Source organism: Sorex fumeus, unplaced genomic scaffold (genome assembly GCF_029834395.1).
Source record: "Sorex fumeus unplaced genomic scaffold, SorFum_2.1 ptg000098l, whole genome shotgun sequence".
In the NCBI taxonomy this organism is placed as follows: domain Eukaryota; kingdom Metazoa; phylum Chordata; class Mammalia; order Eulipotyphla; family Soricidae; genus Sorex; species Sorex fumeus.
Window position 1 is genome coordinate 88,776,925 of NW_026606155.1, and position 23,441 is coordinate 88,800,365.

At 51.9% G+C, this 23,441-nt stretch overlaps 1 protein-coding gene across 1 annotated transcript; it reads right to left on the bottom strand.

Moving 5' to 3' along the window:
• Window positions 1-1,224: 1,224 nt before the first annotated feature.
• DUOX2 (dual oxidase 2) lies at window positions 1,225-22,577 on the bottom strand. The gene is made up of 33 exons (XM_056133862.1): window positions 22,520-22,577; window positions 21,884-21,973; window positions 21,518-21,682; window positions 20,813-21,000; window positions 20,496-20,697; window positions 20,021-20,187; window positions 19,609-19,669; window positions 19,215-19,311; window positions 18,704-18,794; window positions 18,202-18,304; window positions 16,768-16,931; window positions 15,927-16,102; window positions 15,623-15,741; window positions 15,206-15,343; window positions 14,915-15,028; window positions 14,515-14,717; window positions 13,879-14,064; window positions 12,796-13,021; window positions 12,619-12,712; window positions 10,590-10,773; window positions 9,236-9,333; window positions 8,775-8,858; window positions 7,923-8,101; window positions 7,552-7,782; window positions 7,342-7,441; window positions 5,649-5,698; window positions 5,282-5,409; window positions 4,928-5,081; window positions 3,389-3,621; window positions 3,011-3,169; window positions 2,111-2,266; window positions 1,879-2,007; window positions 1,225-1,626 (listed from the first exon to the last, which is right to left on the bottom strand). Exons 1-33 carry the CDS (start codon window positions 22,575-22,577, stop codon window positions 1,504-1,506), a joined length of 4,650 nt encoding a protein of 1,549 aa, XP_055989837.1. The 3' UTR covers window positions 1,225-1,503.
• Window positions 22,578-23,441: the final 864 nt, after the last annotated feature.

The following is a 23,441-nucleotide window of genomic DNA, read 5'->3' on the forward strand; positions in this document are numbered from 1 at the left end:
AAGCACCCTCAGTTATGCTGCCCATAACAGAAAGGAAAAAAGAAAAAGCAGTTGGGACCAGAGAGATAGTTCAGGGGCTAAGGCACTTGCCTAGCATCCTGTTGACTCCAGTTCAAATTGTTGACACTACCTAGGTTTCCCTGAGCACCACTATGAATCACTCCTGAGCACAGAGTTAGGAAGAGCCCCTGAGGACTGCTTGAGTACAGCCAATACCACCCCCACTCCCCAAAATAGACTGTCCATTTGCGCACAGTCCTTTCTTAAGGAAAAACAAATGTGACTATTGAAAAGCACTTAAAACATCATTGACTAATTTCAATAAATAGCGAAGGGGAAGAAATAGAGAGAACTGGGAACCCAGTCATTGGCATATCTAAGACAAGTAGAGTGGCCCAACAAAGAAAGGAGTCTATGACAGGGGTGGTCTAAAACCTTCCATCATAAGTTGGGTTAGCTAGAGAACTCTAGGATCCAGCAATTCCACTCCCATAAAAATACCCCAAAAGAACAAAAACATTAAGTTCACCAAAAGACCAGTATAAAATGTTTCTAGCAGCTTTATTTATAATTGTGAAAAATTTGAAATGTTTCTACACTTAACTGCATAAAAAATCATATCTAATTTTTTTAGTACCAAACCATCAAAGCGCAGTTTTTCAGGGAAGAGCTACGGAAAGAAAGAGTCTTAAAGAGTTAATTATGGGGGTCACAGCCCAGTTTGACTCCCAGGAAGGTTGTCCAGATTGAAATATCCTTGGAATGAGGGGTTCCGAAGAACAAGAAATGTTCAGTGTTAAAACTGGGATAGTCCTGGTCAAATTGGTACATTTGAATGCCCAACTCCTGTGGTATTAGGGGGACAAGAACGGTATCTGAGGTGTCTGGCTGAGGGGCCGGACACCCTCAGTCTGTGTTCCAGGGCTGCTCTGGCAAGTATAGAGGGGCCTACCAACAGAAGAAGAGAGGGGGCATCGCTGGCCAATATCAGGATTAGGAGGCATCTTTACTCTATGCTTTCTGGTCCTCTGGAAGCATGAAGGTGGGTGTGCATGGTGCTGCAGAGACTTTAGAAACTGGGTGGAAGCAGCCAGGCTGTCCTTTGCTAAGTAGCTTCTAAGTAGCCTCTGAGGAAATTTGCAATCTGAGCCCTGCCCTCACAGCACATGCAAATACCGACCCACCCCACCCCCCACCCCAATGCCAAGAGAAGATGCTGAAGCAGTCATGGATGGATTTTGTGGGAGTTAGGCAGAGACACTGGGCACATGCAGTTGGATCTCATGACTTTTGAGGGCAGGGATTGATTCTGCACACTGTGTTCATCACAACCTGCTGTGACTTGAGCTGGAGAGATCTTTTCTAGCTTCTCAGTGCATGGGACAGAGGGACAATGAGGGAGAGGTCCTTCCAGCTCTGCACTTGAGGCCTTGGTAGATTCTGACAGAGAAAGTGCTAGTGGCAGGCCCCATAGTAAGAAAGTGGGAGTCACGGAGGCTGAGCTCAGAAGTTCTCGTAGTGGTGCATGAAGTGGGCCTGGTCCTTCCTGTTGATGCTCTGACAGGCTTTCTCTACATTCTTGGTCATCCCTGGGGGGCCGCAGCTGAACACCCCAATCTTTCGCACCTGTCAAGTGGAAGAGGGAGGGTTTTCAGAAGAAAACACATGGCAGGCTGAGCTGCTGTTTCTGGGAAGAAGCTGCTCCTAACAGCTGGTTGCAGTGACGAGAGAATTTCCCCAAGACCTGAAGAAGAGGCAGGGGCGAGGGGCAAAGGTGAGGGGATGAAACCTGGGTCAGTGTGGGCGTTCTCGCCTCAGGAAAGAACTGTGGGGTCCTTGAGGGTCCAGATGTCCCAGAATGGTTAGGGGAAAACTGACCTGCGGGTGGACCTCCTGCAGGGAGTTGAAGAAGGGCTCGAAGGGAGGACGGCCAAAGTGGGTGACAGAACGCAAGCCCGTGAACAGACTCCGGTTCAGCACCTTCTGGAAGTGCCGCTCACAGATGTACTGGGGGACAGAGAGGAGGGGGAGGGTCCCGCCAGGCAGGCCCAGGGTCAGCTGCTCGTCCAGGTGGCAACTTTCCGCCCCCACAGGGCCAGCCCTGACCTACCAGCATGGTGGTCCTGAGGTCGAACTTCTCGGCCAGCTGAGTGATGTAAATGTGCACGGACACCAGGTCCTGGCTGTCATTTTCCTCCACCTCCCGGATGATGTCGGCCAGCCACTCGAACTGCCGCTGAGTCCGCGTCACCCAGATGAAGTAGATCTGGGGAAAAAGGGCTCAGTTCAGTTTGAGGTTCCCCAATTCCAGATCCTTTTCCAGAAACCTGGAAAATCCCAGTCCCCTCAGAGACATCAGCCCTCTGGCAGTGTCCCAAGCCCTGATCCAGGCTGACAGCCCCAGCACTGGTCCCTCTGGCTACATTTCCAGCCTGCCTCTGATGTCTGCCATCTGGACAACTGGGTCCAAGCATCCCAGCAGACTCAGTGCCTGAACTGTGGACAGTTTCTCTGCTGTGATATGGGGACATATCCACTGTCAATCTTCATTCCTTCTGAGAATAGGAAATACTTTCTTAATTTTATCTTTTTAACATTTGGGGGCTAGAGCAATAGTACAGTGGGTAGGGCATTTGCCTTGCATGTGGCCAACCCAGGTTCGATTCCTCCATCCCTCTCGGAGAGCCTGGAAAACTACCGAGAGTATTCCGCCCCCACAGCAGAGCCTGGCAAGCTCCCCATAGGTATTCAATGTGCCAAAAACAGTAACAAGTCTCATAATGCGCTACTGATGTCCGCTCAAGCAAATCGATGAACAACAGGAGGACAGTGCTACAGTGCTACATTTGGGGGGCCACACCCAGCAATGATCAGAGGCTCTTCCTGGTTTTGTGGTCAGGAGTTACACCTGGTGGTACTCAGGGGATTCAAGGTGGTGCTGGAGTACCAGGGTTGGTTGCATTTAAGAAAGCCTCCACCCTGTTCTGTCTCTCTGTTGCCCGACACTCACTTTTTTACAGAGCATTTGACTGCCCAAGGATGATTTGAAGACCAGGTCTTTGAGGATAGAGGCAAAGGGGGTGACCCCAATGCCCCCTCCCACCAGCACGGACACCTCAAACTTGTGCCACTCCTGGTGGCCCTCTCCAAATGGCCCGTCAAGATACAGCTGCCAAGAAAATGGGAAGATAAGGTGAGAAAGATCTTTCCTCATTTCTGAGGCTGGAAAAGAAAGAAGGACAGGGAGTAGAGGATATAGGGCACCCCAGAGTCAGTTGAGGCACTCCATTCCACTCCTAGTTAGGTCTCAGAGGGAATCTCAGGATCTACGTGGGCAGGAACCTTCTACCAAGGTCTAGGGCCCGAAAGTAGTTCCCAGCAATGGCACCTTTGGGTATCTGGCATAAGTGTCACCCAGCGGGGTTGAATAGGTCTCCCTGAGGCGAGTGGTCCAGGGTCCTACTGCCCGGATATGTAAGCTGAGAGTGTCCTCATGGGGTGCAGATGTCAGCGTGAAGGGGTGATACTCATCAGTCCCCAGAGCCAGACAGGCGATCCGCACCCACTGTCCCGACTTGTACTCAAAGCCTTGGGGTCGCTGGAACTGCAGGTGGGTGACTCCTGGGAGTAGAGAAGGGAAATGAAGTCATTTTTAGGGAACTCGGGTTCAGTTTCTTATTGTGTGAATCCTGACAATTAGACTGTTCATCCCAACACTCCTAAAGGCATCTCCTGCCACTCTCTATGAAATCAAGCTGCCCAGTCTTGGCCAACATTGACTGTCAACAAAACTCTCTTTGCCTGTCTTCTTCAGAGGCTTATTCTGAGGGAAGGACAGGGAAGAGATCCATGTCCTGCACCCATTCACAAGGAGGGATATCTCCTGCCCTCTCTTTCTGTATGGCTTTCAGCCGGCTCTTCTCATAGCATACTCTAACCTTCACGCCCTCCTCAAGGTCCAGCACAGTCTATTAAATTTATTTTTAAATTTTATTTGCATATTTTTATTTGATATTTTTTACAATACTATTTATTAGAGCTCCTTATGGACATAATTGCAACACCACACTCATCACCAGAGTATCCATCTTCCTCCCCCAAGGACACCAACCCCCTCCTTCTCATCCCTTCGAACTCAACATATAGATCAATTAATCCATTATGCTGCCTTTGGATATTTGCTGCTGCCTTGCTTTGTATCTTTAAGTCCCAAATATCAGAGAGATCATTCTAGATCTATTCTTTTCCTTATTGATTGACTTTACTCAGTATGACATCCTCTTGGTCCATCCATGTTGCTATAAACTGCATGGTTTTGTTCTTTATTAGAGCTGCACAGTATTCTGCATGTGTGTTTGTGTGCGTGTGTGTATATATATGTATATATGTATATATATGTATATATGTATATTACAACTTCTTGATCCATTCTCTGTAGTTGGGCATTTGGGTTGTTTCCATATCTTGGCTATTAGACTAGTGCAGTGCAGCACAGCCTTTTTAAAAGTTGCATTTGGAGAGGGACAGACACAGAATGATCTCTCTCATAAGTGGGATATAACAAAACAAAGTGGGGTATAACAAATACCCAAATGCAACAGAAACTAAGAACTTGTCTTTAGTACGAAGCTTACCATGTAGTGGGGGGTTGGGGACTCAACATTGAGAAAATGGTGGAGGGATATGACTACTCTGATGGGACTGTGGAAGGAATGTGTTATGTAAGCCACCCTATCAGTAACAATATTGTGAAAGTGCCTAAAAGTTAAAATAAATAAAATAGACGATTAAATAAATAAATAAATAAAAGCTGTATTTGCATCAGCAAATGGTAGGGGTCCCACAGATATCCTGGGTAGCTATCTTCCCCAGAACCCTCCCAACCCCTCCCCCAGCCAATCACCCCAGGTCAGGCTTCACTGAGTACCTGAGGGCAGCAGCTCTGCCTTCACCACTCCAATTTCCACCTTCTTCCGGCTCAGGCTCACCAGCTTGTCACCCCCATAGATGAGTGCTGGCACCAGGAAGTAGATATGGAAACGGGGCAGCTGGATCAGGCCTAAGCTGCCATGGATGATGATCTAAAGACACAGCCAGTTAGTGTAGCTCATGCCCCGTCAGGCTTCTTGCCTGCAGCACTTCCTGCCTTAGCCTGGGCCTAGATCCAGGGAACTAGTAGGGGCTTCAGATTCTGGGCTTCTCCGATCTCAGGCTCTCAGCCCTGAATTGTCAGACCTCATTTCTGTCCCATGGCCGAGCCCTGCCCAAAGGAGTCTCTCACCAGCACATAGAGCAGGATGTAGAGGTGGTGGGTCAGCCAGAAACCCCTGAAGCTGCGGCGCCGGAAGTGGTGGGAAGCGAAGATGTACATGATGGCCAGGACCAGGAGTAGGAGCACCCCTGTCACCCCTGGGGAAAGTGGGGATAGAAGCAATCTCAGGACCTCCGCTGGGGTTAAGAGCACAACAAAGCATTCCCCACCCTTCCTCCCTGACCTCCCTTCTCCCTCCCTTGCCTGAAAGGACTGGAGCTGGGGCTGGTCCCAGAGCTAGAAAGGGAACCAACAACCACCACTATCAAATGTATATGATGGGCAGACAAAGACAAAAGCTCAGAAAGAGCCTTAGACTCCACACACAATTCCCTACCTGGGACAGTCTGGAAGAACCACCAGTAGAACTTCTGGGGAAGCTGGGACCTGTGGGACAAAGGCATGTGGAGTCACTGGTGGGGACCGGAGAGTTCCAGCATATTCACATGGACAGCAGCACTTACAGGGCTCCACCCAGTAGGTCACCCAAGGAACGTGGCACATGCCCCTCCTGCTTTTTACTATCTGCCCTCCCACAGTGGTCCCATGTCCTGAATCTCCATCAGCTGACTTTTGTTTGCTTGAGCACCTGATTCACTCTCTGCGAGTTTCCTGGGACAGAGGGGTCGAAAAAGCTGGTGGGGTACGTTACTGTCGCCGGGCCACCCCAGGGAGGAAAGGGTGTTGTTGTCCCTCTGCCTGCTCCCTCTTGGCGACTTGGTGGCTGTCATCCTCCAGAGGCCATTGGACAGTCAGGCTTGGGCCCGCAGTGACGAAACTTGTTGTGTCTCACGGGATGAGGGGGGAGGTGGAGCCGGGCCTGTCTTCCCCACCCCAATGAGACCCCAAGTCATCGCCCATGAACGGCCTCATTGGCTCCTCATCAAGCTGCTCAACGGCCATGATTCCAGAGACTCAGGAGCAGATCTCTAAACCCAGTGGCTTTTGGCAGAAATCCCTCCAGATTTAAGTGTTAAAATTTCAGAATTTCAAAAACACATGGCCCTACTGCAGTCACACGACATCATGTTATTCACAACCAGCAATAGAACACAAATTGTCTATTGTTGCCTTTTCAGCAGATCTGAGTGTTGGGGTAAAATCTTAAATAATGGTGGGTCTGGTGTCGAAATAGTGAATGTGATCAAAGTAGAGAGAGAGTAATGTAGAAATCATCTGCCCCACAGGCAGGGGGAGGGTGTGGGATGGGGGTATACTGGGATTTTTGGTGGTGGAGAATGGGCACTGGTGAAGGTATGGGTGTTTCATTGTATGACTGAGACTTAGACCCAAAAGCTTTGTAACTGCTCTCACGGTGATTCAATAAATAAAATTATAAAAAATGGAAAAAGAAAAAAAAAGGAGGTGGAGTTCATGCACAATTCAATCAGCTAATCAGTGGCTTAATAAATAGCTGTACTCCTACAAAAAAAGAAAAAAAAAAGAAAAAACTGGTGGGGGGAGTAAGGGTGCTCTAGCACTGTACTCACACAGAGTCAGACAGTGTTCCACATATAACTCCTGAACAAATGCTTGTGTATTAGCATCCTACTCCTGGCACCTGGATGAAAGATTGAAAGATATGCTCCATCGTTTTCTCTCTCTCTCTGTCTCTCTCTGTCTCTCTCTGCTGTCTTTCTCTCTCTCTCTCTCTCTCTCTCTCTCTCTCTCTCTCTCTCTCTCTCTCCCCCTCCCTCTCTCCCTTTGTCCCTCCCTCCCTCTCTCTTGGTTTTTGGGCCACACCCAGTGGCTTCCTCCTGATTCTGAACTCAGGTATCACTCCTGCTCCATGGGTGACAATAAGTCAAGATGGCAAGCTTGTGGTGTCAGAGATGTGTAGAAAGGAGCCCCCAGATTCATCTACAAAACTGCTTTCCTGGCCAACCATAGCTAACTTCCTTCCTGACAATCTGTCTCCCCAAGAATAGGGCCTCACCCTCTCAGTATCTAGGGCCCTCTATTTTCCTTCTAATGTACTCTTAGACCTATCCCAGGTGTTCCAAGATCAGGAGGACTTTCCTCAGACTGACCCGTCATTCACAAAGACGCTGGGGAAGACGCAGGCCAGCAGGCTGAGGGGGCTGACTGAGAAGATGTAGACATTGACCACGTGGCCGACACTGTGCAAAACTGAGAGACAGAGACAATTAGAAACGCCACCCAGGCCTCTCATGGCTTCCCTACAGCTCAAGCTGGGGAGTAGGCTGCAGTCATGGGAGGGAGGCCCCAGAGACACATACTAGACAAGATGACAGCAGCCATGGCAACCCAGCGATGGAAATCCACAGCAGCATCGAAGGGCACGTATCGATTAAGGAAGGTCTCGCGCAGGAAGGTGATGAGGTTGCGGCACATGGTGAGCAGGATGTAGGAGAACATGAAGGAGATGCTGGCCGCCGTGCCCCGGGACAGGATGATGCCCACAAAGGTGACCTCTGCAATGCCCGAGGGTGGTGAGGCAAAGGCATAGTCTGGGGAAAGAGATGAGGGTGGTATGTATGAATCAGCAGGACACAGAAGTAGGGGCCTAGACCTCTGCAAATTGGGGCCTTCCCCAGCCAGATGCCAAGGGGCAAGGAATGACAGCAGAAGGTTGCCTCCCCACCCTTACAATACGCGCGTTCCACAAACAGGCCAGCGCAGATGGCGGAGAACACTGCCACACAGACTATGTGCCGACGGTAGTTCTCCACAAAGCGCTTATACTGCTTCAGCTTCTGGACCAGGAAGCCCCGTTGCATCTTCTCCTGCTGGGCTTCTGTGTACAGCTGGGGGCGAGGCCCCACAGACCTGCAGCCATGAGAAACGAGGTTGGGGGCTAAGGGCACCACCCTGGTCACCTGACCCCCCAAAATGACACTCTATAAAGGAAAAAGCACTTTGGGGGTAAATCCCACACTGCAAACTCCTCATCTTTATTTGTTCTCATGGAGGGGGGCAGGGAGGGGGTGGTGGTGCGGCACAGCGCTACTACATCCTTTGGTGCTCAGGGCTCATTCTCTAGCTCTGCACTCAGGAGTCACTCCTGGTCATGCTCAGAGAACTATATGTGGTCCTGGGAATGAACCCAAGTCGGCTACATGCACGGCAGGCGCTCTGCCTCCTGTACTGTCCTCCAGGCCCTGCTTTCATCTTCATTTGCTCTATCTACCACTTTTCTGTTCACCGCTATTTCACCTCGTATCCTTCCCTCTTCCTACTTCCTGCACTAGCCTCAAAACAAGCAGGAGCCAAGAGACCCCTCGTTGTCCTATTGGTCTTACAGTCAAGGGTCAGGCCTTTTGCTAAAGATTAGGGTGGGGAGGCTGATCTGTCTTTTGATGTACAAAGCTGAAGAGTCTTATATGAAACACAACGGAAGGTACCAAGGGTTACAGAGACCTCAAGACCTCTTCTTACATATCTGTGGGCCCAGGGATCTTTGAAACACTTACTTTTTACTGACTTTTTACCAAACACTTACTTTCTATCAAACCTCTTCTTCAGCCTCGGGCCATGCAGCTCTGGGGTTTCTGACATAGGGAGCCCCACTCCCTGGGATCTGGAGCTGAGGAAAGGAAAACGGGCTCATTCTCTTTACCGCCAAAAGAAGAACCAGCAGGTCAGTGCTTAAGGGAGCAGTGGATGCATGCCCTGTAACTGGCCAGAGAGAAGGAGACTGGGAGCAGGACAGGAAGATGACTGTGAGATGATCTTCTTTGTAGAATGATTCTGTCCTGGAGTAGCAGAGAGAACTAGCCTGGCATGTGAACAAAGGGTATATGTGGGTGGAGGTTGAGGGGGGAACTGAATGTAGGATGGAACTCACCACACTCTTAAAGTTTCCTTCAAAGGACAAATATCAGACCCCTAGGGATGATCTCACCCTCCAATATCTTCATTGCTCTGCAGAAGAGGCCCCAGGGACCACCCATTTTTGCTCACCATCCTGCAGGCGTCCGAGAGATGAATGAGACTCGACAACTGATGTTGGGTTTAAAAATATCTCCTGGAGGACCAGAGAGATAGTATAGGGGTAAGGTCTTGCAGGAGGCTGACTATGGTTCAATTCCCATCACTATATATGGTCCCCCGAGCACTGTCAAGAGTCACTTCTGAGCACAGAGCCAGAAATAGCCCCTGAGCACTACCAGGTATTTCACTACTATTCCTACACACACACACACACACACACACACACACACACACACACACACACACCTGCCAAATGTCTCCAATAACTGATGAGCCTCACGCATGAAGGATCTGGCAGAGGAAACCAGGTATGCGGAATCCGGGGCATAGATCTCCAAGCCTGCTCGGATTGGAACTGGGCCTCCTCCACCCAGATCTCCCATCTCCCAGTATGTAGGCGTTACACCCACCAACTGCCCCCGGCGCCATGTAATCCCATCAATGGCCAAGACCCAGAGACTATAAAACCCAGCTCCTGGGTTTGTGGCCGTGCAACATCTTATTATCTAGTTCTTACTCTGGAGAACCTGGAAGGCTACCAAAAGTATCCTGCCCACATGGGGCAGAGTCTGGCAAACTCCCCATGGCATATTCAATGTGCCAAAAACCAGGAACAATTATGGGTCTCATTCTCCTGATCCTGAAAGAGCCTCCAATGTGGCACTTTCTAAAATCTCAGGGTTAGGACAAAGGAGACGTTACTGGTGCCTGCTCGAGGAAATCTATGAACAACAGGATGACAGAGATACAGTAAACTGACACCAAGAACAAGAAGCTGAACAGACGTCCCACATGGCAGGTGGGGTGGAAAAGCTGCACATGACTCCCCAAGTACTTGGTCCCAGCTCTTCCTCCAGCCTCCTCCTCAATGCCTCACTGAGCCCCACTGTACACAGAACAGACAGTGTGGCAAAGGTACATCCACTTTACAGTGGTCGTGTCAAGAAAATAGTTCCTCTTCCCCAACCCATGTGCAGTGCTAGGTAGGCAGCACCAAGGCCAGATCTCCTTCTTCCTCTCAACTCCTCATCGGGCACATTTATACTTTTGTGCCAACTGCATAGCTTCATGTGCCCTCCCTTGATTACATGTGACTGGTTCTGTGCAAGTCCCTGGAACTAAGAAAGAAATTAGACTTCATGTGCTGCTGATGCTGGTGCCAGGAATCAAACCCAGGTCCTCCACACACAAGGCATGTGTTCTAGCAAGGTATGTGTTCTATCACTGAGCCACATCCCAGTCCAAGATCTCCGTCCTGTCCACCGGGAGCTCTCATTCTGAAGGAAGCCACTCCTAATCCAGAACATTACTTGCAGACATACACACCTCCATCTTTGAGACACAACTGTGTGGCCCGGAGCTCGCTGTCATGGTCCCGCAGCATGAAGTGAAAGTTCTCCCATGTCAGCTCCTCCTTGTCCTGGAAGCCCGACTCCCGGAACATGGACTCCACCACCTCAGCCAGCTGCGTCTTGGACAGGCAGTTGTTGGAGATCTCAATGAAGGAGCTAGGGAAGGAGCAGAACAGGCAATTTGTCACCCAGTGCACTCAGGCTGGGACTGGGGCAGCCCCGAATACCTAACATAGTTACCATGACCTGGAACAGGGCTCTGAGAAGGTACGTAGGCTGCTGTGGCTGATACTAAGCTGGGTGGGGTTGCCACAGGCTTAGAAGGCAGAATAAAACTGAAAGTGTGAGATAGGAACCCTCAAATTGGCGGTGGGAGGCAGGATAATAGTCCATTTTGTTTGGGGACATACCCAGCTGACCAGATCCTCCTCTTGCTCAACAGACTCTCTGCCCTCTCATCCACTGCTGATACTTCCCACAGCACCCCAGGGGCTCCCCCTTCCATAGGTTGTGGGATGGGTGGTAAAGTCAGCTAGAAGGGCAGGGAAAGGATGTCACTGTGATGGCAGCTGCTTCCTCATGCCAACACGACAGGGCACGGGTAAACTTTCCACGCACCAGCTGACGCACATCCAGAAAGGTAGCTGTGGTGACCCAGTTCTTGTTTTGAGGTTGTGCTTGAGCACAGAAATAAACAGACCATAGGTGTTTAGGAATGTAGCAAATACAAACAGACCTTCACCTGCACCATACAGCAAGCACTAATGGCACTTACTTAATAGGGCCCAGAGAAATACTACAGCAGCTAAAGCACTTGCCTTGCATGCATCCAACTGGATTTGATCCCCAGCATCCCAAAGGGTTCCCTGACCCCACCCCCCGGAGTGATCTTTGAGGACAGAGCAAGGAGTAAGCCCTGAGAACTTCTGGGTAGGGTTCCAAAATAAACTAAAAAACACACATCACCCCAAAAGACAAGCAAGATCCATACTAAGGTCAGGACAAAAATGTCCTTGATGGGGCAGAGATCTGCCATCTACTACCAAGCCCACCAGAGGCCTGAAAAGACACCCCCAGCTCAAACATACTGCAATCAGCTTCACCCTAGTGGCTTCTTTTTCTAAATTCTGATACAGTTTGTAAACTAAAATCCATAGATTATATCAGAGTTTATATCAATGTTCACAGCACATTCTCTGATGGTTTTGTTGCTTGTTTGTTTGTTTGGTTGGTAGGTTTGGGTTTGGGGCAGGTAGGTTTGGGTTAGGGACAATCAGCCTGCCAGTGCTCAGGGGGTATTCTTGGCTCTATACTTGGTGTGTGTGGGGGGGCGGGTCACTCCTGGCACTGCTCAGAGACATGCAGTGCTGGGAATTGAACTCAGGCTTCCTAGATTCAAGCATGCATTCAGCCTGTCAAGTTACCTCTCTAGTCCTGAATGTTGTTACTGGTGATATCATTAGTGATCTTTTTTCTTAACTAGATAAATTTTCTGGTTGGTATGGACAGTGGAGATCAAGAGTGGCCTGATCAGGTACATTTTGGTTTATTTCACTGTTTTGGTCATACCCACTGGTGCTCAGGGACTGCTCCCAGCTCTGTGCTCAGGTCCCCATGCAATGCTAGGGACTGGACCTGGAACTCCCACATATAAAGTATGAGCTCTGCCCTCTGAGTGGTCTCCAAGGCCTTCACTGATGCTACTGTGTTACAGACAGTAGGCGACTTCTCAATGTAGATGACCATAGCTTCTCAGACCTGACTTGCTTCCTGTTTAAAACTGGAAGGTTAGGGAGCCAGAAAGATAGTACAGTGGGTAGAGTACTTGTCTTGCACGTGGCAGACCTGGATTCTATCCCCGGTAACCCTTATGATCCCCTGAGCACCTCCAGAAGTGATTCATGAGTATAAATCCAGGAGTAACCCCTGGGCATTGCCAGGTGTGGCCCCAAAACAAAAACAAACCAGGAAATCTCTGGATCAGAGTGTCCCACCCCGTACCTCATCATGGTGAAGAATTCATCCTTGGAGAGGAAGCCATTCGCATCAAGGTCATACATGGTGAACATCAGGCGGGACTTGTCCTCTGGGGAACCTGGGAAAAGAAAGTGGGGAGAAGGTAATCTCTCTGCTGAAAGACTCTCATGTGGCCTCCCACAATGGTCCACCATCCCCCACCTTTCATGAACACCACCAGGATGTCCAGGAACTCCCGGAAGGACAGGTAACCATTGCCGTCTTTGTCAGCCAGAGAGAACATGGACTCCACAAACATGTGCTGGGGTTTGAGGCCGAGGGACTCAGCGAACTCGGCTCTGCTCAGCTCACACATCAGGGCCTCCCGCACCTTCTGGGACGAGTCCAGGGGCAGCGTCCCCGCGTCGGCCTGGTTGATGTCCAGCACCTGCAGTCGAGCAGCAGACATAAGGAGAGGAGCTGAGGCCTTCCCTGGAAGAAGTTGGTCACTCTCATATTTCCCCAGAGTCTAGCTCAGAGAAGATGAGCCCTATGGCTGCTTCTCATCCTATGTCACTTCTCCATTCATCTTCTTCACACTGCTTGGTAATCGATGGCCAAGAGTTAGTTGATACCATCCACTCTCTCGTTTTGTCTCTCTATAGTCTAAAAACTGAGTGAGATCATTCAGAATTTGTCTTACTTAGCTTATCATGATTTTGATTAACATCTGTTTTGCAGCAGGATTTTATCTTTTCTAAAAGCCAAACAGTATTCCATTGTTTTTATGTGCCACAATTTCTTTGCCCGTTCATCTATCACTGGACATTTAGGTTGTTTTTTGGGGGGGGGGGTTTCCCCCCATATCCTGGCTTCTGTACTAAGTGCTGTAATTAACATAGGTGTGTTGATCTCCTTTTGAATTAATGCTTTTGTATTGGGGGAAATAGATAGACTCAAAGAAGAGTAATCACTGGGCCATATAGAAATTCTATTCTAAAATGTTTGAGAAACATTGAGAATCTGCTTTTTAATGATCCCAGGCAAAGCTGCTGTTGCTGCACTTTGAGAAGCACCAATAGAAACTGTCAGTGAATCCTCACAGCGAACCAATGGGATAGCTTATAGATGACGAAACAGATACAGAGCAGAGATGATGCAACTTAAGCCTGCACAGCTAGTGAGTGGCAAAGCGAGGATTCACCCCCAGAGTTGGTCAGTTCACCCCATAAAGAGGCTGCTGTCTGGCCCAGGTTCCTTCTAACTCCTGGACTGGGCTCCATCCAAAAGGCATAGCCATGGCACCTGGGCAAAAAGATGTCTGAAGAAGACCTCTAGGATGCGGCCCCGCTGCTGCTTGGTCACGGCCTTCCGGAACAGCTCCTCCTCAGCCAGCTCAGCCAGCTCCAAGTCCAGCACCCAGCACGCATAGAGGTCCTGCAGCTGCTTCACCAAGGCAGCCCGCTCGTCCTCGGAGTTAAATAGCAGCACCTGGGCAAAAAGAAGTCCGGACGAAGCAACTCAGGCTTCCCTCTCCCTTCAAAGGAACTTGGTATGGGAGGGAAAAGTTTCTCCTCCACCCAGGCTGACCAGGTGAGGATTCCATGGCAGTCAGAGGGTGTCTTGGGACCTCTGAAAAAAAAAAGCCCCTCCCCTGGAGCTAGCACAATAGTGCAGTGGGTCAGGCGTTTGCCTTGCACATGGCTGTCCCAGGTTCGATCTCCAGCATCCCATATGGTCCCCCGAGCACCACCAGGAGTAATTCCTGAGTGCATGAGCCAGGAGTAACCCCTGTGCATCTCTGGGTGTGACCCAAAAAGCAAAAAAAAAACAAACAAAGCTGCTCCCCAGATTCAGTTTGTCACCATCACCAGGACAGGGGGCTTGCTGAAGAGAGGAATGGGAACAGGCCACCAATGCTGCAGCCAGGTAGGGACATACAAGGTCATACTCCTTGGGGATCTTGAACAGTAGGGTGCGGCGGCCACGGTTGCTGGACAAGATGAGGTTGACCTGCTGTGGGGGCCGCAGCTGAACAGTGCGGAGCACGGTGAGACGCTGGTCCAGGACCTGCAGCCCCTCATCTGGGAGCAGCCGGATGGTGACGGGATAGCTCTTGTCCTTGGGGCCTGGCCACTCCATGGCTGAGGAAGGGACAAGTAGGTAGAAGCAGTCCACTGAAGTCCCCAACCTCTGACCTCCCGCCAGCTCCACTCTCCCTGTCTGAATAGGAACCCAAAGTGTGAGTCTATTTCCCTGTCCCACAATCTGTTGCTTGGTTTTTCTTCCCAGAATCCCTGTTTGTTCCCTTCCTCCCTCTGTCTCCACAGTCCCCTCTCACCTGGCACCCCGTCTCTGTGTGTTTCCTTCTTCATGCTCTCTCTGCCTTTCTTTTGTAACTTCTTGAGCTCTCGGCGCCTGAAGTGGGCCACCAGTGCAGAAATAAGCAGACTCACTGAAGGGGGACAGAAGGCATCAGTTGAGAGGAGCCCCTGGCCTGCAGATCACTGAGGCTTTGGTGGCTACTCCTTTCCTTCCCAACACCATTTCAGCCTCTCTACTCCTGAGTACCACAGAGCTAACTCTGTAGCAGAAATAGATGGTGTGAGGGAAGATGGGGGGAGGGGCTCACCTAGTGGAAGACAGCAGAGAGCCACGATAGTGATGCCAAAGCCAGGCCCGCTGCCCTTAAAATAGTCCAACTCAGTTAGAGACACACAGCGGGGCAAGTCTTCAGTCGTGAGCTGCCGGGGCTGAGGGCAGGGGGCTCCTGAGGGAGAGGGTGCAGAGCACCTCAGAATTGAGGATCTTTTGCCCCAGCCAGACCTCCTTCTGCCCAGGCCCAACAACCTGGAATTTGCATCCATCAAAATGTCCCCTTGCAAATCCCAGATATTTAAGTATCCCCTCCAGCTGGACCCTGGGAGGCAGCTAGTGTGGGACTCCCCTCACCACGCCTGCCTGGTACCTGACTCACCGGGCTGCTCCATGGGACTCCTGCCCCTGTACATATAGCCCCACCTTCATGCTCTGGCCATATCCCACCCACCTTCATGCCAGACAAAGACATTGGGCTGCAGGGCACTCGGAGCCACCTTGGTGACTGCCATCACCACATCTCGCAGAGTAGTGTTTCTTATCTCTGCAATTTCCTCCTCAGAAAACAGCCTGTGTGGGACAAAGTCAGGGTTGTTGGGAAAGAAAAAGAAGCAGGCCTCCAGAAACCGTGGGCTGCAGATGAGGGAGAAAAACAAGGGAGGGGTGGGCGGGGGCATCGGGAAGTAGTCAGACAGGCAGAGGGTCTGGGAACTAGGCTGGGGAGGGGTGTGATGGGGGATCCCGGCAGGCCTTACCCATTCTTAGTGTTCTCAAACCAGTACCGGTCACCATCCCTCAGCCGCACAAACTGGTCAAGCACAATGGCACTGAAGAGGGGTCCAGGGTCCCCTTGGCTCTCCAGGAGCCCCCCAGGGAGCAGCTCCAACTGAGATAGGTCCTGGTTGTACAAGGCAGCTATGGCCTTTAGTACCTGAGACACCACCAGAAGTGAGGAGTGAGCACACAAGTATTTGTGTGTGTGGGTGTGAGAAAGTCTACATGTGTATATGTATGTGTGAGTGTATGTATATATGTGTGTCAGTGTATGTGTGTGTATGTGTGTGTATATGTGAGAGAGTGTGTGTATGTGTGAGTGTATGAATGTGTGTGTGTGTGTGTGTGTGTGTGTGTTGGTACTACAGGGAAAGCAGCCACAATTGCCCAATCTTGCAAACAAAGGACCCCATCAGGGGCCTAGCTTTCTGTTTGGGTTTAAGGGAGTCCCTCTTCTGGCAGCCTCCCTCAAGTTTAGTGGAGGACTATTGTCTTCCTGTCTATGCTGAGACCACTCTCAATGCCCATGTGACCATCACTCCCCAAAATTCCTAGGCCCCCCAATTCAAGAAGCAAAACCTTCCAGGAGCAGAGAGTGGTACCCATTCTGAGGAGTAGGCTTGCAGAAACAAACATGCTCTGGAGTTAGATGGCTGAACTCAAATCCTGCCTCTGCCACTGCCTTACACTGTGTCATTAGTAAAAAGAAGGAACTGACAGTATCAACTCTATGTTTGTGACAAAGACTCAGTTACTGTGTAATGGTCTAAGAACAGCATCACCACAGAAAGCTTAGCTGCTATTATCAAGACTATTCCCAACCTCGGGGTCCACATGTGGGTTGAGTTCAGTCCAGTTCTTTGGAGCCTTTAGCTCAAAGGCCTGCAGGGCTTGACTATAGCTGGGTAGCCCCATATCTCGGCCACGTTGGATGCTGCTGGCCACGTAGTCCGTGCGGGAGAACTTGCCAGGGCCAGGCCAGTAATCTGAAGAGAGGAAGGAGAAATGATTGTGGTGGAGGGAAAATCAAACAGGTGGAGGTGGTGCTGAAAGGTGGTAAGGTATTTTGTATGAAATCCTATGGCAACAGTATAGTAAACCACAATTCAAAAACTTACATACTTTTTAAAAAGTGCTCTTATAGAGGCAGACTGGTGGGTAGGAGGAAAGAGGGGTTGGAAATTAGTGGAGGAAAGTGGGCACTGGCCAAGGAATTGGTGTTAAAAAAAAAGTATTCCTGAAACTCATTCATAAATAACTTTGTAATTTCACAGTGACTAATATAAAAATAATCTGAGGAAAGGAGGCCAAGCTATGGGCTTGGTCCCCCCAGCCCTCCTCTGCGTGACAGCCTTGGCCCTGTCCACATCCAACACTCAAGACACATGCATGACTTGTGTCCTTATGGACCTTGCCTTGATGTGGGTGCAATGTCACCAGGTATGACCAAGCATAGTTTTTCTGGCAACTCTCTTCCTCTAAGACTCTAGATTGTATCAGTCACCAAGATGTAAATTCCCCATCTTTTACTTCCTTACTCTAAAGAAAGGGCTGAGAAAATCTTTAGAAGATCTAAGCACAAAAGAGAATCTATGCATTCATCTGAGGGACATAAAGTAACGAAATATGAGATTAATACCCAAGAATAGCTGAGATCAGCACCAGGAGGATTACTCCATAGCTTAGTGGCCAGTCGGGCATTCTAGAGGAAAGGGCAGCTCAGATAGACAAGGGAACACCAAATAAAGGGTGTTTGGAGGATCCTCCCAGGAGGGGAGATGCATGTCGAAAGTGGACTATGGACTGAACATGTTTGCCACTCAATGCCTCTTTTGCAGACCACAACACCCAAAAGGAGAGAGAGAACACAGGGGATTACCCTGCCACAGAGGCAGGGGGGGGTGGGGGGATGGGGGGATGGGGGTGGGGGGATATTATCCATGGTGGTGGAAAATGGGCACTGGTGGAGGGATGGGTATCTGATCATTGTATAATCAAACCCAAGCACAAAAAATTGTAAATCTACAACTGTACCTCATGGTGTTTCACTAATAAAAAAAAAAATTAAAAAAAAAAAGAGAATCTAGTGTTGTGTTGCTATCGTACCCTCAATCCAGACATGAAATTGTTTAGAATAAAAGCAGCACTAAATTAATATTAAGGACTAAACCATTCTGATGACTCTTTGCTGTGATCTGGCAGCCTAGACCTGCTTGATGATTTAACCAAGAAGGGACCCGAAACTTCCAAGCTTACCTCTCAGATCTTCAACAACCATTCTGTCTTCCAGCTCTGAAATCTGGGAGGCCATTCCCAACAGCAAGTGATCCACTGCCTGGCTACTATTCAGATTGGAATTCTAAAAGGAAACAGCAGGCTGAAGTGGTTCCTCAGGCACCAGAGCCTCTTGCCTGAACCCAAGAAACATCACAAGACAAAGGGCACTTAGCCAGTCCCAGACTCACTGTAGCCATAGGGATTAAGGGCAGATAAGGTTTCACAAGACACCTGAGTGACTTAAGGACCTTGCCTTCACCTGGGTTTGGTCTCCAGTACCATCAGGAGTGATCCCTGAGCACAAAGTGCAGAGTAAGCCCTGAACACAACCGGGTGAGGCCCGCCCCCTAAAACACATGTCTGGATCCCTCTACCCTGCATCCCTCTCCATCTTAGAGCATTGACATCCAAGAATGGAAGCAGTTGCTTTTCCCAGCCTCTCTGATTAGATTGATCCACTATGACCCGAGCCCAGGCTGACCTCTCGAATCCAGTAACTATTGCAGACTCTGAGCGCTGGGGAACTGCTATTGTCTGGGTTCAGGATCTTCTGGAAATGACAGCTGGCATTTCTGAAATGGTAGAATCAAGGGAGCAGTAAGGGAATTTAGGGAAAGGCTAAGATGTAATTAACTGGAGTGAACAACTCAGGCAGGACTGGTCAGAGTCCCTGGATTTCCCTGAGGACAGCAGGAATTTTGCATGTGGGGGGAGAGGAGAAGGGGATTGGGGTGGGGAGTAGAAGGTTCTCTTTGTGCACATGGCTCAGAAGAGAGGGAAGGAAGAGGAAACCCAGAGTTGAAAATAGCCTGAGTTGGAGAAGTTGAAGGAGAAGCAGCAGATGAGGTGAGAGACGGCTATAACTGAGCCTTTACAGGACCAAATTTAGCTTCTCTTCTCTAATAAACTGGAGGTGTATAAAGAGTTTAGTGCCCTAGTCCAGGGTGCTCTGGCAGAGGGTTTCCCTCTTCGACCCTCAGCTCCTCCCTCACCTCATGTAGACGCCAGGGGGCACCATGGTGGAGAAAAACTGCTCAGAAGCCGCCAGGAACTCTGGAGAGATGCTAGCGTCCAGGAAAGGGCGGTACCCTGGGGGAAGGGAAGATTGGGCCTTTAATATTTTGTTGTTGTTTTGTTTTGGGGGCCACACCAGGCATTACTCAGGGCTTACTCCTGGGCTCCAGAGACTGTATGGGATGCCATGGATTGAACTTGTGTTGGCTAGCACTAAACCACTGTATTATCTCCCTCCCAAAATAGAGTGGTTTAGCATATCACTCCTGAACTACCCAACACACCAGGCTAGCGCCCTCCAAGAAAAGTGCCCCAGAGATTTCCAGTCCTCCCAGCGCCTCTCTCAAGCCTTCTTAGGCCCCAGACCCTCACCTGCATAGGCGGGGGGCGTCTTCCCAAGGAAGCTGGGCAGCCACTCATACATGGCGATGTTCTGAGGAAGAAGGGAGGGAGAGGGGCTGAGAGCTGGAGCGGAGGGACCCACAGGGACCCGAGCCCGGGAGACTCCTGGGAAGATGAGGCACAGGCAGGGCTGACTGGGGAGAGACCCCTCCAGAGCCGGATGGGGCGTTGTCCCACCTCACCCTCCAGGAAGGGGTCACAGACCAGAGTCTCCGGGTGAGGAGCCCTTTGCCCCTCCACGACTCCCAGGGGCGATGCCTTCAGTCGTTGGGGGTTTGGGTCGGGGGGAGGCTGGAATGGGGCGTTTTGGCGGCGGGGCAGTCCAGGAGGGGCCTGCGCGGGGCCTCGGGGCTCTCCAGGGCGGCGCTGGGCTGCGACTCACCTGGTAGGTGGCAATGACCCGCTTGCGCGCGTGCTGGAACAGCTGCTCGTCGTCCCAGCGCGGGTGCGCGGCCGCCAGCCTCTGCGCGCACAGGTTGTGGAAGCGGAACCACAGCAGGCCCAGCGCCTGCAGGAAGGGCTCGCGGTTCCCGCGCTCCGCCCCGAAGGCTGCACCAAGGGGGGCGCGGGCACGTGAGCCGCGGCCGGGCGTCCCGGGCACCCCCTCCCCGCCACCTCTTCTGCTTCTTTTTTTTTCTTTTTGGACCACACCCAGCGATGCTCAGGGGTCACTCCTGGCTCTATACTCAGGATTACTCCTGGCGGTGCTGTGGGGACCATGTGGGATGCGGGGATTGAACCCAGGTCGGCCGCGTGCAAGGCAAACGCCCTCCCCACTGTTCTAGGGTTCCGCCCCCTCCCCCGCCACCCCTTCTTGAGACCCAGCCCAGCCCGGGGTTCGCCCGGCCCCGCCTCACCGTACAGCCCCCGGGGCCCGTGATCTCCCGTGGCCGGGTCCGGCGCGACCCACATGAGCAGCGGGTTCTGCGCGTCCCGCGGGAAGTCTGGGTCCGGCCCCGACGCCAGCTGCCCCCCGGAGAAGCTCCGCAGCGCGTCGCTCCAGGAGTGCGAAGAGCCATAGATGGCGCTGCCGTCCAGCCAGCCGGTCACCTGGTTGGTCTGCGGGCAGGCGCAGGGGCGCTGAGATGGCGTGGGAGCCTCCCTCACACCCCGACCCCAGCCGGGGCTCCCCCGCGCCCGCCCTGCAGTGAGTCCTGCGGCCGCCTCGTCTCACCAGGTCTCGGGGGTTGCTGGGGCTCTGGCCGGTCTGGGGGTCCCAGCGGCTCCTCTGGAAGGGCAGGACCACGTCCCCGCGGCTGTGGGGGTCGAACACAGGGTCTCCGGGCGGGATGTGGATGTTGAGGAACTCGGCGGGGCAGCCGGGTCTGTCCACGCTCACCAGGTCGGACAGCACGTGGTAGCCTGGGGGGGGGGGGGGCGGGTAGTAGGAGCGCTAACTCCTGGAAACTATCACTCTTTGGGCCTGGACCGCTAGCTCTGCAAAGTGGGAATATAATCCTCTTCTACCGCACCTCACAGCATTGTTATAATAATCAAAACATAATCTATGGGCTCTGCCACTTCCTGAGGGATTGTGCCTCCCCGTCCCTGGGGGCGCGAGGGGTGGGGGCGGTGGGCTGGAGGAACACCTATAATGGGGGTTCAGGACTATTTCTGCATTTGGAATAAGAGGTTGGAGTTATGAGGGAGACAAGCATCCCTGAGCCGAGAAAATCCCAGCACCATTACCACCACCACCACCACTGCCACTAATCTCTCCGAAATGAAGGAAGGTTGGAAATGCTGCTTGGTAAGGGAGTGTGAGTTCGGCCGGTGGCCGGCACACTCCAAACCTGGTTTCTTGTGGACTTGTGGAGGGACTCCAAGAGTCCCTCCCGCAGGCGCTTAGAACCCCAGTGCTCTCCCGCTTTGCGCTTACCAAAGAAGAGTCCCAGCACGGTGCGGTTGCCCCGGGATGCCCGGCCAGCCGTGCCCCGCGTGGCTGCTTCGCTGAGCCGGCGCGGGTTGGGCAGAAGCGGCTCTTCCAGGGCCTGGTACACGCCGTCTGCGTAATTGGCGTGTACCAGGCGCTGCAGCCGCACACCTGTCACGAGAGGAGAGTCTCGCGGTCAGAGCCGGTGTCTCCAGGAGGCCTACAAACTTCGCATCCGCGTCCCTCTACTCGCCCCCGTCCTCACTGATGAGACTGCTCGGTCCCCCGGCTCGCCGTGCCCAGCTTCCGCGCCCCGGCGCCCGCACCGTGAGGCAGGCAGTCCACCAAGCCCCGTCGGGCCGCGAGACTCACCAGCAGCACCGCGCTCGTGGTGCCGCAGGTTGTTGAACCAGCCATCGTAGCGTTGCACTTCCCAGGACAGCGAGTGCGGGTCTTGGCCACCTGCGGGACAAGGAATAGAGTCTCCGCACTGGTCCTCAGCGCTACAGGGGCTTCCAAGGCGCCCATCTGCGTTTACGAGGATCTCTGAGGCAGTCTCAGCCCGCGCCCGACCTAGACAAGCGCTGCAATGCGGCTACGCCCAAAGCTCCCACAATGGGGAGATGCGCCGCAATCTGACCCGACGTCCCAACCTCCAGAAACCGCTTTCCGGGCCGGAGGGGGACGGGGGGGGGGGGGGGCTAGTAAAGCGGTAAGGAGCGCTCCCTACTAACGGCCTACCCAGTTCGATCCCAATCCCAGCACCACATATGGTCCCCTCGAGCCCCAGGAGTGATCCCTGAACACAGAGCCAAAAGTTAACCCTGATGTGGCTTGCTTAAGTAAGCGCCAGGTGTAGCTTCCAAAAACCGAAAGAAAGAAAGAAAGAAAGAAAGAAAGAAAGAAAGAAAGAAAGAAAGAAAGAAAGAAAGAAACCACTTCCCTGAATTACTTTTCTGCCCCACCTCCAGACGGGACATACCAAAGCTAGAGGCACCTGATATTTACCTGCTGGATGGGCGGTCAGCAGAATTCCCAGGAGCACTAGGGCCTCTGCAGAGAGCATCCCCTCCGTTCAGTGGCGTAGCAGGCAGAGAGGCGAAACTTGAGAGGCTTGGATCTGGCCTCCCCGCAAACTCACAGCGGCTGCAAGGGGAGTGGCACTGATTGCTTTCATTTTTGGCACAGAACTCTTAGAAACATCCCACCACCAAGGATCCACACCTACTGAGCACTTTCTTTTTAAAATGTATTTTGGGGCCAGGAGTAAGCCCCCAGCGGTGCTCTGGGCTTTCTCTTCGTTCTGTGCTGAGGATCACTCCTGGTGGGCTCCGGGACCATATAGGATACCGGGGTCAGCCTCATGAAAGGTTAAGTGCCATTCCCACTATACTATCGCTCTGGCAACCTCTTTTATCTGTTTATTTTTGGTTTGAGGCCCACACTCTGATGGGCTCACGGGAGACTTCCCATGTTGTTGCTCCAAGGGGTCTGTTGCTGGAGGGACCCTGCGGTGTCAGGGTCATCAGGGCATGAGCTCAGCCCAGTGGAGCTGTCCCTTCGGCCCACAAGCCTCTCTCTTTTAGGATAGTTGGCGGTCTTCCAGATGCTGCAGCTGCTCCCCATTCTCCATCACTCGAAAGAACCATCCAGACCCGGGGAAGTGGGGGGTGAGGGAAGGCTCGGGCGAGAGTGCTCTGCATACTCTTTGAGTCCGTCCTCCTCCACAACTGCTTCTTGGAGGAAGGAGGCAGGGACTGGGACTGTAGCGATAGCACAGCTGGTAGGGTGGTCGCCTTTCATGCGGCTGGCTCGGGTTCGATTTCTGGCCTCCCATACGGCCCCCCAAGCACCGCCAGAAGTAATTCCTGAGTGCAGAGGCAGGATTAACCCCTGAATATTGTTGGGTATGACCCAAAAAGGAAAAAAA

Coding starts and splice junctions, on each gene's coding strand:
- DUOX2 (XM_056133862.1), bottom strand. CDS start 22,577: ATGCTCTCTGCAGAGGCCCTAGTGCTCCTGGGAATTCTGCTGACCGCC. Junction 21,974..22,519: donor GCTGACCGCCCATCCAGCAG/GTAAATATCAGG, acceptor CTTGTCCCGCAG/GTGGCCAAGACCCGCACTCG. Junction 5,410..5,648: donor GTTCTTCCAGACTGTCCCAG/GTAGGGAATTGT, acceptor CACTTTCCCCAG/GGGTGACAGGGGTGCTCCTA.